General features: G+C 45.2%; 1 protein-coding gene across 3 annotated transcripts; it reads right to left on the bottom strand.

The window, feature by feature from the left end:
* Positions 1-2,640: 2,640 nt before the first annotated feature.
* On the bottom strand, positions 2,641-11,898 carry C1QTNF8 (C1q and TNF related 8). 3 transcript variants are annotated; one of them, XM_425240.7, is made up of 3 exons: positions 11,587-11,898; positions 5,018-5,252; positions 2,641-4,365 (listed from the first exon to the last, which is right to left on the bottom strand). In XM_425240.7, the coding sequence occupies exons 2-3, from the start codon at positions 5,241-5,243 to the stop codon at positions 3,818-3,820; spliced, it is 774 nt and encodes a 257-aa protein (XP_425240.3). In that variant the 5' UTR covers positions 5,244-5,252; positions 11,587-11,898; the 3' UTR covers positions 2,641-3,817. The 3 variants fall into 3 exon arrangements, with proteins under 3 accessions (XP_425240.3, XP_046756838.1, XP_004945275.3); XM_046900882.1 differs by lacking the exon at positions 11,587-11,898 and adding an exon at positions 9,738-10,433; XM_004945218.5 differs by lacking the exon at positions 11,587-11,898 and adding an exon at positions 10,120-10,433.
* Between the last annotated feature and the right edge of the window lie 5,062 nt (positions 11,899-16,960).

Genomic DNA, 16,960 nt, shown 5'->3' with positions numbered 1-16,960 from the left:
AGGGCTCTGCAGAAATCCTACAGATGTGAGTGCAATGGTGCAACAAAGGGTAAAGAATGAGTCTGTTTATCTGGTGACTTCTAAACTTGAGACTAAATAGGGCAGATATAGCCCCAGAAGTTACTGAGCTGCATTGCAGGATTTTCTCTGTGTGGGTTTGGGATGTTGGGAATTGCAGCTGGAGCTTCTGCCTGCGGGGGTTTTTTAGCAGGAATTACTTTCTGTGGCTTTCTTGGTGTTTCATTAGGCTAAAATGCTGAACCTTCAATCTGTAGAGGAGGAAGGTTAAAGAGACACTGAGCAGCAATCTGGTTTGTTCCTCTGTCCTGAGGCAGAGCTGCTCTTATCGTTCCCATCAGATCCCGGGATGGAGCACTTGTCTTCCCTGCAGCAGCCGCCACCTGCAGACTTTGTGTCTCCTTGGGTTTGTTCCTAATGCTGACCATAAATCTTGCTCCATCCCCGGGTTGTTTGCTTGCTCTTCCCATTCATCACCTTCTCGGTAGAAGGAGAGATGCTGACCCAGCATGCTCCTCTGTGTGAGGTGCTGCTCTGGGGCTCTGATGCTGAGGACATGAAGGAGAGGATGATGTTACATGTGTTTATCTCCTTGCTATTACCAAGGTCTGGGCTAGGAAGTGCAAACAGGACTGCTTTGAGGTCAGAAAACCAAAAAAAGATATGTTGTCTTCATGCCTTTTCATCTTCCCATAGCAGGAAAAGGAGACCTCTAGGAGTAGCTGATCTGGCCCATTATCTGCTGCTGCAGAAGGCTCTGGTTCTGCCCTTACAGCTCTTTCTCCAGGCTTCCCATAGGTCCCTATGCTGAAGCCATGGCATCTTCATCTTCCGTGAGATCTCTGGGGGGATGAGAGCTGGAGCTTTGAGTGAAACACATCTGAGTTTCATGATGGTGGCTGAGGCACTTTTGTCACTTCTCATTTCATTTATTTTTTTGTGGCAGAAAAGACAAACAAACAGAAAGCCTGACCAATTCCTGATGCTTATTTCCAAGTGTGAAATTTAAGGAAAATTAAAGATAAAACAGAAATTGCCCTATTTCTTTATCATTTCGTTTTGAGCACTTAGCTTTTTTTTTTCCCCTCTTCAAATGAGAACTGAAAAAAAGCTTTTTTGTCAAATTGTTGTGGATTGCTGGAAGGACTTAAATTCCATTCCTACAAAGAGGCTCTGGCAGGCTGCCTGTATGCTGATGAGCAGTTCTAAAATATTTGTGCTTTGGATTTGGCTCATTAAGCTGCTCTAAATGGGGATGCTTGTCCCAACCCTTGAAATTGAAAAATGGAGGGATGTATTCTGAATGTGGCGTTGGGATGTTTTTCTACATCTCTCTTTTTTAGGTATTTCCTTCTTTTCTTCCTCCACACATCTTGGCAGGCTGAGGCTATAAGTTCTGCAATATAAGAATGACTAATTTGAATAATGTGTGCAAACCAATAACTTTTTTCATTATTTGCAAGGCTATTCCGCACCAGCAACTGATGTGGCTTTAATGACTTGCCTGCGTATGGTGCTGGCATATCAGTCAAGAGCATTTTGAATGTGTCCTATCAGAGCTTCTCTTAAGTGCTACAGAGAGACACATGTACACAGATACAGATATATGGATTTCTTGCTTCCTTCCTGGTAGAAAGCAACTTTTCCCCAGTCGGTGTGCATTGAACATCAGTGTGCTCCAGGGGTGTTTTTCCCAGTGCTGGATTAGGTGCTGTCAATAACTCCAGTTGGTTGTGACATTTTAAGAAGGCTGGATCATTTTCTTTTTAATTGAAGTCAGTGCAGCAAACAGTGGATGGGGTGAGCTGGAGGTGCACAGAGCCACTCTATATGCAGGGTATGTTAGACAGCCCCAGTGGATAATTCCAGCTCCACTGCAGGCTGTGGCTTTCTGCAGCTGCAAAGTCGAGGTGGGGGGTGGTGCAAGAGGAGGGACGAAGGGGGGAAAGGTGGTAATGACTGGGGAAAAAGCAAATGCCTTCAGTGAGTGCAGTAGGAAGGCTTCTGCTAGCACGTGTGTTTGCTCAGGGCTGGCACCTCTCTGCCAGTGCTCTCAGCACTAAGTGGCGTGCTGCAAACAAGCAATGCAGCCATTAGGGCTTTTACCATCACCCTAATGGAAGCTGCTGATTAGGAAGCTTTTTTAGAAGGAGCGAGGGGAGGAAAAAAAAAAAGAAAGGAAAGGCTGTCGGTGGCAGCTGGGATGTCTGACAGCAGGGAATGGGGGATCTGCATGATCCCTCCTTAGGAGGGATTTTAAAGCTCTGCAACTTTCCCACTTTTCCTGCCGAGGGTTGCAGCAGGCTGTGCTGCAAGTGGGAGCAGATGTGATCTTTCAAGGCTGATAAACCATTTTTTCATCATGTATTTACTTGCAGGTATGCTACGTACGAACTCCTATCTTTGCTAAAATTGAGACCTCAAAGATTTGGTATTTAACTTCTGCATCCCGATACTCAGCTGGGAGCGCCTTCTGAGCAGCAAAGGAGACTTGAAGGTTTCAGTCTAGTTTCTGGAGTCCTTAAGTGAAAGTGCCACCTGAGGTGCTGATGCAGAACTGGGTGTTCAGTTGGTGCTTTTAGCCCTGTGCTGTGAAAAGCATATGGAAATAAACAAAACCAGTGCACTCAAAGCAATCTGTTTATTTCAGCTACTTTTCTGAACAGGTGTGGGTAGGTGAGGCACAGCAGTGAAGCAATTTGTCTTCATGTATCCTTCATACAAATGGCTCAAGGTACAAACAGGAGGGGATGGGCACAGAGGAACCAGGGGAAATGAGGTTTCTTGTTGCTGCATGCACCTCTCCATTATGATGTGAAACCAAATTCCCTGTAATATCACTGCTGGTAGTGAAGCACCTTTCTTCCTCCTGGCTTTCTCTTCCAGTTACCAGAGGTGAGAGTGCTGGAAGACAGTAATTAATGCCATGCTCATGTCTGGAAGACTCCAGCTTGGCAGTGAGCACTCACAGATAGCATCCTAAGGCAGTGCCCACTGTTTTCCTTAAAATGGAAATGCCCCTGGTATCCTGGTGTTGTGCAAGAAGCTTTGCTAGCAGTGTAGCAGTCTAGTAAAGTTATGGCATGTGGCTGCAGCTGTACTTAAAACTATGCCTCTGAGAAAGTTTTCCAGGTCACTATGCTGTTATTTATGTAATTCTAGCATTTTGCTCTCAGAATGTAGTATTACATGAAATGGAACAGAAATGTATTTCAGGGTAATTGTACTGTGCGAAATGCTAACACTGTGTGTACTTGCCCACTTGAGTGGAGCAGGCATGGTGTGGGTGCTGGCAGGAAGGGGGCTTTGTTAGCAATACTGCCACTGCTAAGTACTGTGGTAGATATGTTCCTTAAATAGTACCTGGACAGCAGGTATTTGAAGATAACCCTTAGATCTAATCCAAATGTCTCTTTGAGCTATTCAGTCTCCCCAAATCCCTTCTAATCCCTACAGTCCTGTCTTTTCCAAGGAAAAGCAGAGATTAATTTTGTTGCTACCAACTTGGCAAACTCTTCAGGGATGTCCCTGGGGATCTACATGGGGCTGCAGAACTGGGACCTTCTGTGCTTTGTTTCCAGAGCATGCTAAGGGTTAAAACCTTTTGTGGTCATCTCTTGCAGAACCTTGAAGCCCCATCACCTCCATTCACAGGTGTCCCTGGCATGGACACAAAGCCACCAGGAGGCTGCCTGCTGCAGTCCTTCTAAGCAGAGCTAGGTGTGCATTTCTAAAAGGGAAGACATTAATGCATCAGAGAAACCCCTACAAAAGCTCTGAGCGTGAAGCTGAGGAACAGCTACTCTACAGCTGGCTTGATTAAATGGCCATTGAAGATGATGTAAACGTCAGACTCCTCACTATAGATGGCGTTTTCTCGCTCCCGCTTGAACATCCTCACCCAGACCTCGTCTCCTTCCTGCAGGTCCAGCATCAGGCTCTGGCTCTGCATGATGCTCCGATCACTGGGCTGGGCATAGAGGATGACCATCTCCTCCTCATTCTTCATCAGGTGCAGGTAGGTCTCCTTGAAGTTCCAAGTGTGGACGTTGAGACTGAAGTAGTAGATTCCTGGCACGTAGCAGAAGAACTTTCCTGAGAACATGTTGAAGTGCTTGTAGAGGTTCACAAACTCTGTGTCGAAAATGACGTGCTGGAAGTAGTCTGAGCTATGCAAGGGCTTTCTGCGACCCACTGAGAAGGCAGCATAGAGCTGCTTGCATGAGTGGCCCTGGGGTCCAGGCTGGCCTTTCTGGCCCTTCCGTCCATTGAAACCACGTAGCCCTCTCTCTCCTTCCTTCCCAGCTGCTCCAGGGTACCCTTTTTCTCCCATTTCCCCCTTCTCACCTGCAAACATAAAGGAAAGCAGAAGATGTCAGGCACCATCACCCTCTTTATTCTCAGAAGCATGCCAGGTGGAAGCTTGGTCTTACTGAGTTCACAGTGCTGATGCACAAAACAGTGAAGCAGTGAGACTCCATTACCTGACCAGATCACTTAGAGAGATCCAGCTGAATGCACAGCACCTCCATGTGCAGCTTAGGGCAGGGAAAAAAATGGCTAAAGATTTGGCTTAAGTTTGATTTGGTCCTTGGACAGGCTTTGTCTGGTCTGCATGTCTCTATACATAGCACTCCCTGACATATCTCCTGTATTATATGCTTAATTATTGTCTTTGTAAGACAAAGCACATGAAATGGAGAAGTGAGTGAGAATTTCTACTTGTTCTTTATTCCTTATTCTTTGGAATAACTTTTTGGATAACATTTGCATCTGTTTTTTTTAGTATGATATAACTTGAGCTCTCAGTGATTCCATTTTCTGATGGATTAGAGCCTCTTGCCACTTCTCACTTGTGCACACACAGCCTGTGCCATGTCACCTCTTGGGTAAATAAATCAGATGAGTTTCTTGGTGTAGGAAAGAGCACAACGTGCCAGGTGAAGATGTGCAAGCAAGATAGAGGAAGGATGTTATGGCTGTGGTCACCTCTACCCACCTTTGAGGATAGTGATGTCTATGGTTGGCTGTACTTTGGGTATCGAGGAAGCAGGATCACTGCTCATCCTTGTGTATCGTGAGGAGATGATGGAGACGGGCTGTTCTGAGGGCCCGCAGCACCGCACACATGACAGGCGCCGTGGCTCCCGCCTTGGCAGGTCCTGCTCCGCCAAGGAGCTGGGGATGGACACCAGGAGCAGGAGGAACACTGCGCTCATCTTCATCCGAGCCAGCTGGAGCGGGCAAAGAACAAACGATTAACATGGCGATTCGCATCAGAGCCACTGATGGGCCATCTGCTAATGTTGCCGCAAGGTGCTTTTCTGATTAATTATTAGCTTATCTTGTAGTGGCACTAGGAGACTCCAGGTAGGAAGGGTTCCCCACAGCGTACTGTTTACAAGCAACGGAAAAGGTAATCCTCGTTGTGCATTACTTATGGTTGAAATATCTTTCAAGAGACAGCGTGTAAAAGCAGGAAAGAGAAAACACATTTTCAGATTAGAAGCAGAGGCTGAGGTTCTTCAAGGTGTAGCAGGCACTGCTCAAGGTGCTGTCGCTATCTGGCTGAGGTTGGAATTGCCCTTGCAAAAGCTGCTGGGTAAAAAGTGTTACTCAATAACTGTTCCTTTTTTTGCCATCCTGAAAAAAAAGAAAAAAAGAAAAATCAGATGCAGAAAATGAAACTTCATAGAAATATTTACCTAACCAATTTTGTTTTTGGAGAAAAGTGCTGGTGGAAAAATGAACTTAAAAAGTAAAAGCATTTCTCTTTTTAGATGGTTTCTTAATATTTTGCTGGTAATCTTTCTGACATGACCTAGCCAAGTGGTTTGTGGCTTTGACTTTGTCCATTTGCTTTTCTTAGTATAATTCCTCTGTACATTTCCTATTTTTATTTTCCACTGTGCAGGACAGAGAGCCAAATAGCTGCAGCAGGCATGGATCAAACTGGGGCTTGCTCTGCACAAATAGTAGCTTGAGAACATCTGCATTTTCAGCTGATATTGGCAAGCCCCAAAGGCCCTGAACACTGGATGAAATGAACAGGCAGAAAAAGTTTCTGGTGGTGACTGGTGAGTGAGGTTTTGCTTTGAGCTCCTCTCTACCCTCCATCTAGGGAGGGAATGGAGCTGGCGGCAGGCAAATGCCTCCTCAAACCATGCATAATCAGTGTCATTCTGCTCATTGCAGTGGTGTCTCATACCAGACAGATTTTGGAATGATGCCTTTTTGGACCTTATCCAAAGTCCAATTAGTGAGAGATGGACTCTTGCTGACCTCAGGCTGGGAGCAGCTCGTAGAGCTCCTCTTCTACCAGCTCTAATTCCTGGAATAGGTGGGGATGGCAATGCCTAGAAATCTTTGCTTTCAGAAATGGAACAATGAGCATTTTGCAGAGGGAGAGAAGGTATCTACCCATGAGTTACACAAAGGCTTCACTGGGCACACCATGGACTAGTCAAGAAAATACAGGAAAAAATGATTAGTTTGGGGCAAGGAAATTGGATTGTACAGTCATTGTTGGGAGATGTTTTCTTTCAGTTCTTACCTGCCCCAAAAGAGCTGTCATTCACACCTTTTATTACTTGGTGTAATCCAGCTCCCTGGAAACTAGATGAATACTTATTAGCAGCAATATAATAACTTTGCTTCTGACATTAGTGAAAGTTCTTTCATCAAACCTGTCATAACTTGAAATGATCTTTCTGGTTGTAATTGTACCTTATCCTAGGTACAAGTCTGAGGGATTAATGCTCCTTTATATCAGTGTTCAGGGCTTGAATTCTCATTTTCATTAAGTCCTTTTTAATTTTCATTCAGTCCTTAAGCCATCTTTGTGCTGCCAACCAGGACCAGAAATGCAATGCGAGCCTAAATGGACAGCATATCATAAATAAGCAGCCTGTACATGACTGGAACAAAGAGCTTGCACTACAGAGAGCGATTGGGGTCCGAGTAATGTTTCTGGGATCTCCTTTGCAGCGATTAAAGCTTGTGCATATACATATGTAATGGTCTAAGGAAGACCATATAGTCACTCAGAGACCCAGACTACTGGGGTCAACATATCCTCCTATGAGACTAAAAGCTCTTTAGTCCTTGGGACTGTAGATAGTCAATAACCTGGGGATAAAGTCTAAGGCATTTGATTACATTAGCTGAACATTAAAACTGGAGGACATAATTGCTCATAATACCTTCATGAAGGAGAAAGAGCATTCATTAAGAGGGGAATTCATAATGGGTGGCAGGCAAAGGCTTCATAAATATGAAGAAATTACTTCTACATTTTTATAGGCCATTATTCTCCTTAAGATGAATGACGTTCCTATTTTTAGACGAGGCTTAAGAAAGAGAAGTCGGGGTGAAAAATCAGTGTTCAGGTTGTGCACCTTTTACATTACTATAATCCCAGCACCCATTGAGGAAATCATGGCTGTTTGCATGATTCATGAAGAACAATTACTCAAGTTATTGGCGAGAAATTGCATCTGGAAAATGAAGCCAACCAGGCACAAATCCAGTCAATTCAGTGCATCCTGAACTGACACCCAGAGCCTCACACACATTTTCCTTCATGATTTTACATTCCCAAGTGGCTCAATCTTCTGGAAATGGTGTCAGATGTGAATTTGGGGCCAGCCTAATTTTTTTTCTGTGCATGTATGTGTCACTGTCCTCCCTACTGAATACAGAAACACGTACTTGATTGCAAAATATCTGATTAGTTGAAGCTTCAGTGATGTATGCAAATAAACAGAGTTTCTGTTTTACAGTTTGCTTATAACAGTCAAGAAAGGAGTGGAGAAGTAAAACAGGAGCGAAGTGGAGGGAGGGGAGTCTGAGAAGACTGAAAGAATGAAGAATCCACTGGTATGGGGTTCAGGTTGAAAGACATCTAACTTTAAATCAGAGGAATGAAGTGTGCAACAGGAAAGGAAAAAAAACTGCTAAGGATTTCCACATAACAAGAACATGTCAATCTGAAGAAAAAAGAAATGATTTGGGCCAAATTTTGGAGGAGAAGCAAACACAACTCTCATGATGGTGGAGAAGTCAAACCTGATATCTTAAAGAAAAAAAAGATATAAAAAGGAAAGATAGGGCTCAGCACTTGAGGTCTGTGAGGCAAAGTGAGCGGTTTTTAGCTATTGTATTTTTTTCCCCCTAAGGATAATTATTTTGGCTTCATTTTGTCAAATGTGGGATGGCAGATTTGATGTTTATTCCCTTCAGAAGGCAGTGAGCAAGGAGCTCAGTGCTGCTCTGCTCCAGGGAAAGCTCTTCTGCTGGCTTTGGAAACCTTAGGGTCCATAAATGTTTCATCTGGACACAAGAGGAGGTTCTCAGCCCTTCCTTTCTCAAACACATTTCTCCAGTTCAGCTTTGTTGGCTCTTCATTGAGCTTGAGCTCATATTGAGACAGTTGATGGATAAATGAGTTTGAAACTTTTCCATTGCAAATCTTGTGGTGACATTCAGAACAATGTGAATTGTTTGGATGTTTCTGGTGCTCCCTGCAGAATGCTTGGGGAGTAGGAAGCTCATTGTGAGGCTGGACATCCAGCTGGTTCAGGTGCAACACATAATACTAAGATAAATGATCTCAGTCTCCCCAGAATGCTCCAAAGCCTCCCCATGCCATACCCATGGAACACCACACAGCCAGCAGTTCCAGGACAGAACCAACCAAGATATGAAAGAAGAAGAAATTCTCCATATGCTAAATGGCTGTAGCAGTATTTAACAATATTTTGGCAAATAATGAAGATTTATGAATCGTGAAATGAGACACCGGAATCTGACAAAAGCAGTTAATTACAGGGTATTCTTGTGCTGATAATGGCTGGTATTTGGTTGTGTTCATCATAACATCAGAATATATACTGCTGTTGAAGAGCTGTTTGAATGTACTAGAAGGTTTCCTTGATGGGGACTATAGATAAGGTTTATAAGACTGATTTGGGTGGTGTTTTTGTGTTTTTTTTCTTGGTCCCTTCTCTGGATTTGAGTAGACAGACCAGTTTACAGCACACAGTATAAGCCAACAGGCATTTTATTTATGCTTTGAATCTGCTGGTTTTCCAGCAACACCTGTCATTCCTGGTGTCTACCAGTTGAAAAAAGCAAATTCCTTCCATGCAGAGCTTTAGGGATGCCACAAACAAAAACCGTTTGTTTCTATTCTGGGAGTTAAATGAGGTGATGCTTTCTACCTGTGTGCAACTTCTTATTTAAATATGTTTGCTTGGCACTGAGAGCACCTTGATTGATTTCTCGGTTCATGATTGAGTTTAATCTCACAGCTCAAAGTAGTAGCTTATGTATGAGATGCGTTTGCTCATGCAAAGCTTTTTAATGACGCTGTATTCCTGAAGAATTTTAACACTTCCATATAAAGCATCACACCTGGGCAACAGCAAGGACAAAAAATTCCCATCATATCTGCAAAAATAGCTTACTTGCTATGTAGGTGGGAAAAACAAAAGGAAACAAAGCAGATCACTCTGGGGGCTGAACCAGAGGGCTCTCCTCTGTATTAGCAATGTGGGGTCAGCAGAGTCCAAACCATGATGGGTCACCTTGAGCTCTGCAAGCAGCCCCTATGGGATCTATTGGATTTCTCCTATCACAGGCTAGTGGTACAGATCTGCATTAACCCACTGCAAGGCCCTGTTTTCAATGGCATGAGTGTGGGCACATTATGTGCTTACCTTGCAGGGGTGCTCAGAGATTAAATCCCAGCCATCACCATGCTGAGCTCACGCACTGCAGCAGCAAGATTTCATGAGGCAGAAATCGTTCTTGGATCCTGGAGCCGCACTTTAAATTTTTGCTAACGTTTTACTTCCTGTTATTGCTATGGCTTCACTTGGAAAAGCAATCTATGGCTGCCTTTGCTCTGAATTCACTGTACACGGGACAACGCCAGCCGCTGCCCATTTTAATTAGTGATAAATCTGAGCCAAAAACCCATGAGGGCGGTTAAGATTAAAACCCTACTTGCGCCGCAGGGACGGAAGACACATGGATGTGTCAGCTTCAGACCTTGGCACCATTCCAGAGGCAGAAATTATTCAGCTTCTGCTTTTTTACCTTTTGCCTCCTTGCACGCCCCGAGCTCCTTGTCGCTCCAGCCTGCCTCGCGTTGCCAGCAGCAGGAAACAAAGCAGTGCTGAGGTCTGGATGCTGGACTTCCTCTTGGAAATGATCCGTTTGAGAGTCTTTTATTTTTCTTTTCCCCAGGAGGATCTAAAATTTCTTCATGAGTCCAAAACTATGGAGGAGCATCACTGCTGAGCGTGGGGCAGTTCTGCTCCAACGTGATGCTGCAGAGATGCCCCTCTCAAGCTGGACATCAGCAGCCCATGTGCAGCCATGGGACAACTTGAGGTCCTGCAGATGAGAATATTTGGATCCTGAAGGGCAGTATGGTTTAAAAGTTTCCACTGTCAGCAGTGGTTTGCACATGACCTTGTTAACGCCCTCTTGTCTGCAGTGTTTATACATTGCACTAGGGTGAAGAGGGGTTGGGAGCAGTGCTGGGGACAGCTCGAGCCCTGTGAGTTGGCTGGGGATGGAGGCACAGACGGGATCTGGCCACTGAGAGGCCCAGGAATGCTATCTGCATCCGCAGTTTGCAGTGGCCACTGGGATGTTTGGTCAGAGTTTGTGGATTTTCTGGGTAGTTGTATTTTTGGATGAACTTTGGCATGTGGATGAAGTCTCTGATGTCCCTGCCCAGGAGGAGCCGTTCTAGCTGTGATGCCCATGGGAACACCATCACTCCCACTGATGTACAGCAGCATCCTGCAGGGTGACCATGATGCCACATGCATAGGAAGAGGTGAGGATCCCGAGCAAAGCCCCTCTCCTGTTGCTGCACACGCCCTGGCCCAGGGAATTCCATTGGTTTAATGTGGGTGCCCTGCAAGCACCCTAAGGGAAGAAGGTGTGCCTGTGTGGAAATTGATGGGTATACGTGTGCACCAGCATCTTCACCTGGTACCAAACTACAGGCAGCTATCACACATCACAAAGAGGCAGCAAAAGGATTTTTTCTGGCTCCTAAACAAACGCCCATCCCAATGCAAGTCCAGACAGTGATTCAGCCTCATGCCGCCGCCACACCAGCCCACTTGCACTGAAATCATTCGCAGGGCAGCTTCTCCCATGGAGCAAAGAGCATTGGTGTGGTGAATGGCACCAAGGCTCCTTCACCTATCATAGCTGAAAGGCACATTCCTGGGCATGGTTCCGCTCCACTCTGCCCCAGCTGCAGCTCCATCCTGAGCACAACCAGACCGGGCAGTGGTGCTGCAGCGGAGGGTGGGTGTAGCAAGCAAGCAGCATTAGCAGAAACAAACTGCAGTTGGTGCAACAGTAACCTGGCCTTGTGCTTCTTTCTCCTGCTGTGGTGAAGCAGAAGAGAGGAAGCAGTGTGGGCAGAGACCACCTCTTGCTATGACTCACCCACACAACCTGCTTCTGCAAGGTGGGAACTCTTTGTTCCCCATAGCAATAGTATTTTTCTCCCAACTTATTCAGACCCATTTAACTTACCTTGTGACTCAGAACCCTGGCTCTTACTTTCCTTGCTGTTGCTTAGCAGGATGCATAATATGAAAGCTGCTGTTCATTCAGGTTCTTCAGTCCTCGGTAGCTGCTGCAGCTTCCTAGCTGGAGTCCAAATGAAACACTGAAAGTTCGTCCTGCTCCTTATGAGATCCAGCAGCTAGGTTGTTTGCAAAAGCTATTTTTTTTTCTTGGTTCTTTGCTTGCATCAACTTGTGCTGAGTTTCTGTGCTTTTGTCCTGCTATGGTTTCCCTACAATGCTCAGCCAGTCTGTCTGCTTGCACGGTGCCTCACACAATGATGGAAATGAAAACCAAAAAAAAAAAAATTGTGAATAAGGGAAAAGAAAAAAAAAGAAAAAAAAAAAAAAAAAACACAGACCCAAAACCACATTCAATGTTCCAGCCAAAGGAGAAAGTGCTGGGATCACATGGAAATAATTCTTCTCTGGGAGATTTCAGCATCATTTTGGGCAGGAGAAAGGAGAAAGAAAAATACACAGTGAAAGCTCAGGCGTCTGTGCAGCTCTTTTCCAGAGAAGTAGATTTAGGGACCATCTCAGGAAGGTGATATGTGGCAGCGGCACCTTCCCAGTGCAAAAGTAAGCATACTTTTAAGGTTTCCCTCCGTTTCTTAAAGGTCTGGGGGATAAAGCCTGATGCCAAACCACCCATGCTGGGATGCATTGAGTGCCAGCATCCTAGGAATGAGAAAGGAAGGAAAGCTAGCACACATTTGTGGCTTTATTTAAAGCCAGAAAAAAAAAAAAATGTGAGTGCACAAAATAATGCAAGCTCCACCATCATTCCTGCACTAAAGCTCCAGAAGAAAAGTAGCACCTTTGATCACTCTGCGAACATCAGGAGAGAAAAGGTGTATTTTGTCCTCTCTCAGTGCCCTTCCCTGCTTCAGGTCGCAGCTCAGTGCTTTAAATATCCCTCCCCTGCAGTCGTCACCAGACTGCAACGCTTGGACCCCTCACCATGGCGGCTTTACCCCAAACCTTGACCAGGTTATGCTTCTTTTTGGCATATTGCCTGTCCCCAATTGCTCAGAGCTGTGGTCAGAGGCAGGGAAACAGCCATCATGCTGGAAAAGGAGTTTTGGACATCTTTGCAGGCATTTTTTTTTTTTAAGGCAATGATAACATTTAAAGATGTAGGGTGGATCTGGGTTATGTAATGGAGAATGCAAATTGTTTGCAGATGACTTAAGTCGAGAATGTTTTCATGTTGGCAGTGGTAGGTAAAACTAACAGGTGATTGAAACAGACTGCAGAACAAGTTTTCTATTAATTCACAACCGGAGGGACAATGAGGAGGACCAAAGGTTGTTGGGGAGAGAGGGCTGATGTGTACCATAGGGAAGGATTACACACCAGTGCTGTCCTCAGAGGTTTCATTGGTGAAATACTGAGGTTTGCTGCTGTCCCAGTGTGAACCCAGGCAGTGTCCAGCTCTCCGTGAGTCACCTCCAGTGCTGCGCTCCTCCAGGCTTCTTGGAGCACCTCCTTCTCTTGTCCTTCTCTGTCCCCATTCCCACCTCCATCCCATCCCTGTCCTCATTCACATCCCCATCTCCATCCCTGTCCTCAGCCCCATCCCTCTCCCCGTTGCCATCATCTTCATCCCTATCACCATCCCCTCCCTGCAGGAGCAGGCTGTGCCCAGCACAAGCCGATTGGGAATGGTCACACAGAGCGAAGCATGCGGCTGCAGCCTTTCAAAAGCAGCCAGGAAAAGAAAACTCATACTCACTTATTTTTTTGGAGGGGCCTTAAAGGACCTCTAAGAAAAGAAATAACTTGGTCCCACATATGCCAACAAAAAGCTTGCTTTTATATATTTTTTTTATTTTTTTTTTTCTTGTGGTGAATTGGTAACTGTAGTACAGAGGTTGATTTTCCCTATTTGTCTTATAGAAACAGAGCCTGAAATTAACCCTGGAAGGAGCTTGGTGCTCCCCTTGGCTGTGTTGGCTCTCCTCGATGCAACCTCTGCAGCCCCACTTCTGGAGGCTGTTGCTGACTGCTTCCTTCTTGCTTGGTCCCACAGAATCATCTGGGCTGCAGAAACAAATGTTCTACATTTACATACTGTGTCATTGTAGAGGCACCACATGGCTTATTTGCATGTGTACGAAAATAGCTCCTAGATGTCACCCAACAGAAAGAGTGTTTGGGGCTCTGAAAATGACCTTAGCTGGGCAAAAACTGTACAAAACCAGTTTATATGAGATATTTTAATTCTCACTCTGGAACATCAGACAGACATAAACTGTTATGGTAACGGCGTCTGGCATCAGAGCCAGTCTCTCCAGATTAAACAGGTTCTCTGCCTCGTGAAACAACAGCCTCTTCTTTCTAAATAGTAATCATATTCAAGGAAGGAGGATATTTCTGTTTACACACACGATTTATAAAGCTTGGCTTTTGTCCATGCGGGGAGCGAGGAAAAAAGAACTAACCAGTTTTGCAGCAAATTACTAAGAAAGTCAGTGTGAAGGTCAAGGCCCACCAATTCATCTGCCTGCACCTTGCTAGAGAGCATGGCAATAAGAGATCAAACCATACTCAGCTAGGAAATGCACATATCCATGGAGAATGTAAGGGTCACAAAGGACTGACTGGCAAAGCCGTGCTTTTCTTTGCAGCACTGGCATGCCAAAATGGGTCTGGCCGATAGGAAATTAATTTTTCTTTCTAATTACTTTGTTTGTGATTTGGGACATGCACTGAGAACCTTTGTTCCAGGTACCACGATGTTGCAGTAGGCGCTTGACGGGGATATTGAGTGCTGGAGATGCCCGAGCAGATGTGCTAGAAGTGCTGCAAGTGAAGGCACATTTTTTTAATCTTTCTATATAACGGCTCAAGTTCTTGACTTGTCTCCAGCTCCCTAAATAAGAAGGCATGTTTTATATGGATTTTTCCATAGCACTGAACTTGGTGAGAGGGACGTCTGTTTGCTTTCTCTCCTCCCTCCCAAGGCTGGGGCTCTGTGCCATGACAACGTCTGCATCACGTGGCAGACACACACAGCTGATTCCTATGGAAACATTAAATATTAAACTCGGATTCCTCACGGCATTCTGCTTGGGGGGTGATGCTAGAACACAGCAGCCCTCTGGCACTCCCTAAACGTGTTCAGCACTGCATGGGGGGAGCAGTGGGCTGTGTGCAGGGCTGGGATTAATGCCTCCACTGTGCTGAACTCCAGCAGCAAGTGGAAAAAGTGAAGAGCAGCTCCTTGTGTGCTGCCATGTCAGCCAGGAAGGAGTTCTCAGAGCCTCTAATATAGTAATCCCCAACCGACAATAGGATTTAATAGGATAAAGTACATATATATGTGTGCATGACTGCGTGGTGCTTTGAAGCGGCCGTTTGCACAAAGCCAAAAATAATTATGAGTAAATTGGAACTTAAATATCAGCATGTGAATGATAATTGGGGACTGCTTAAGAACAAGTTGCTGAATAGCCTGAAAGCTGTGATTTCACAAGAGGGAGAAAATATTTACAGCCTAAGCCTGCCTCTGAGGGGAACAGAAAGCTTCGTGCATGAGAAGAAATTACAATTAGAAAAGGTGTCGGGGGGACATGGGAGGCTTTCTCTACTCTCACAGAGTGGTGTTTGCCAATGGGAAGCTGGAGGCATGCTGGTTAATTAGCCTTACATGGGGCTGCCCAAGCACCAGCACTGCTGAGGTCTCTAATGAAGAGCTAATGGAGGGCAGCGAGCCCGGCCGGTGTGGGGAAGGAATCCACAGACATCATTGCTGGCCTTGGTTTGAGTTTGCACAGTTCTGGTACACAGACTTCAGCCAAACACCACTCACAGCCTTTTAATTAACAAACGAAAGTGATGCTAAGTGGGGCTGACACGGCAAGGCTGGAGGCAGGCCTGCAGTGCACTGTCCAAGCTCACTGCTAACGAGGTGCGGCCTAACGAGGCCTGGTCACCATGAACCAGACCTTGCTGGGAAGCTGCTGCATATCCAGGCAACACTTAAAATTCACTACAGCCGCTCCAAGCTGCGACATTGATCATTAAAGCTCATCTGCAAGCTGTCAGGCTTGTAGGCGCTTCAGGCCCTGTTCTGAAGTCTGACTGAGGAAATCCTGAAAGATTTGAATCTCAATTTTGAGTTAAGCCTTTGTTAAATAGAAACGGAACTTTGCAGTGGTCATAAATAACATATCCATCTTCCCTTGCATCTGCCTTCCCGTTCCATAAAGAACAGCTTTGTTTGGCTGAATGACCTCTCAGACAGGACTTAGGGCAAAAATCCATTTTAGACCATAGGTTTGGTATGATTAGCATTAGCTGATCTTCTAGGATTTAGGTGTGTGTTGGGAATGCTGCTCAACCCTCAGGGCACTCCCACTGGGGACAGCAGCACAGCTTTGGGAACAGCTCTCACAGCTTCTGCCCCATGGTGGGAAGCATTTGCTCAGGTTGATGCACACACCATGGAAGTTCTATACCACGTAACAAGAAAAGTGGCACACGTTGTTTTGTGAAATTTCTCCTCAAGCTCATTTTTTACAGTAAAATTAGGCAATGAGCCCTGATCCTAGTAATCAGACTCTCCACCTCCCACCCTGCTTGGACTCTTGGCATTAAACTCAGTCTGTTTTCTGGAAGGCAGGGGGATTACCACTGTGTGCAGAATACCACCCCTGGCAGCACCACAAGCTGTTCCACCCCACTTTCAGAGGCAGTCATAGAAACTGAGCCAGCAAACTGTGCAGATAGAGATGTGTTATTTAACGACCCACTCTGGTGACAGATCCAAACATAAATACTCAGGACCAGGGGAGAGTCCTTGATGTAGCACCAGCGTTCCATGTTCAGATAGGTTTGTCACACTGACTGTATTTGTACAGAAACCAAAATGAGCTGAGAAGGAAAATATTTCTCTTTGTTGTTTTGTTTCCAGAACAAAAGAGAGTTTTGATTTTTCACTTTAATTTCCCTTCCAGTTTTTAGATTACTTGTAATTATACGGTGCCAAGCAAATAAATGGTGCTCTACCTTTTTGTAAATGACTTGGAAGTTTGCTTTAATCCCTTGGTAGGGTTCACCTGGTGTGTCATTCATCACGCCACCGCTCTGCGTTCCAGCAACTGGGCTCATTTAATTTGCTAGGCTGAATGAAATAGCTTTACCATGCCTACTTATATGGGAGTAATGATGGGTAGAGCCCCATAGCACATAATAATTGCTATTTTCCACAGAGCCCACGTGCGTGTCCTCAGAATAATCTTTAGAAAGCTAAAACTCCAGAGACAGAGACAGGCTGTGGACAACAAAGTGGAAATGATGAAACTGTGTTTTTCTTCCTGGGTTTGTTTTGGAAT

This window comes from Gallus gallus, chromosome 14 (assembly GCF_016699485.2).
Source record: "Gallus gallus isolate bGalGal1 chromosome 14, bGalGal1.mat.broiler.GRCg7b, whole genome shotgun sequence".
NCBI classification, from domain to species: domain Eukaryota; kingdom Metazoa; phylum Chordata; class Aves; order Galliformes; family Phasianidae; genus Gallus; species Gallus gallus.
This window is presented reverse-complemented; position numbering and strand designations above follow the sequence as displayed.

Coding starts and splice junctions, on each gene's coding strand:
- C1QTNF8 (XM_425240.7), bottom strand. CDS start 5,243: ATGAAGATGAGCGCAGTGTTCCTCCTGCTCCTGGTGTCCATCCCCAGC. Junction 4,366..5,017: donor AGACATCACTATCCTCAAAG/GTGGGTAGAGGT, acceptor TTATGTTTGCAG/GTGAGAAGGGGGAAATGGGA.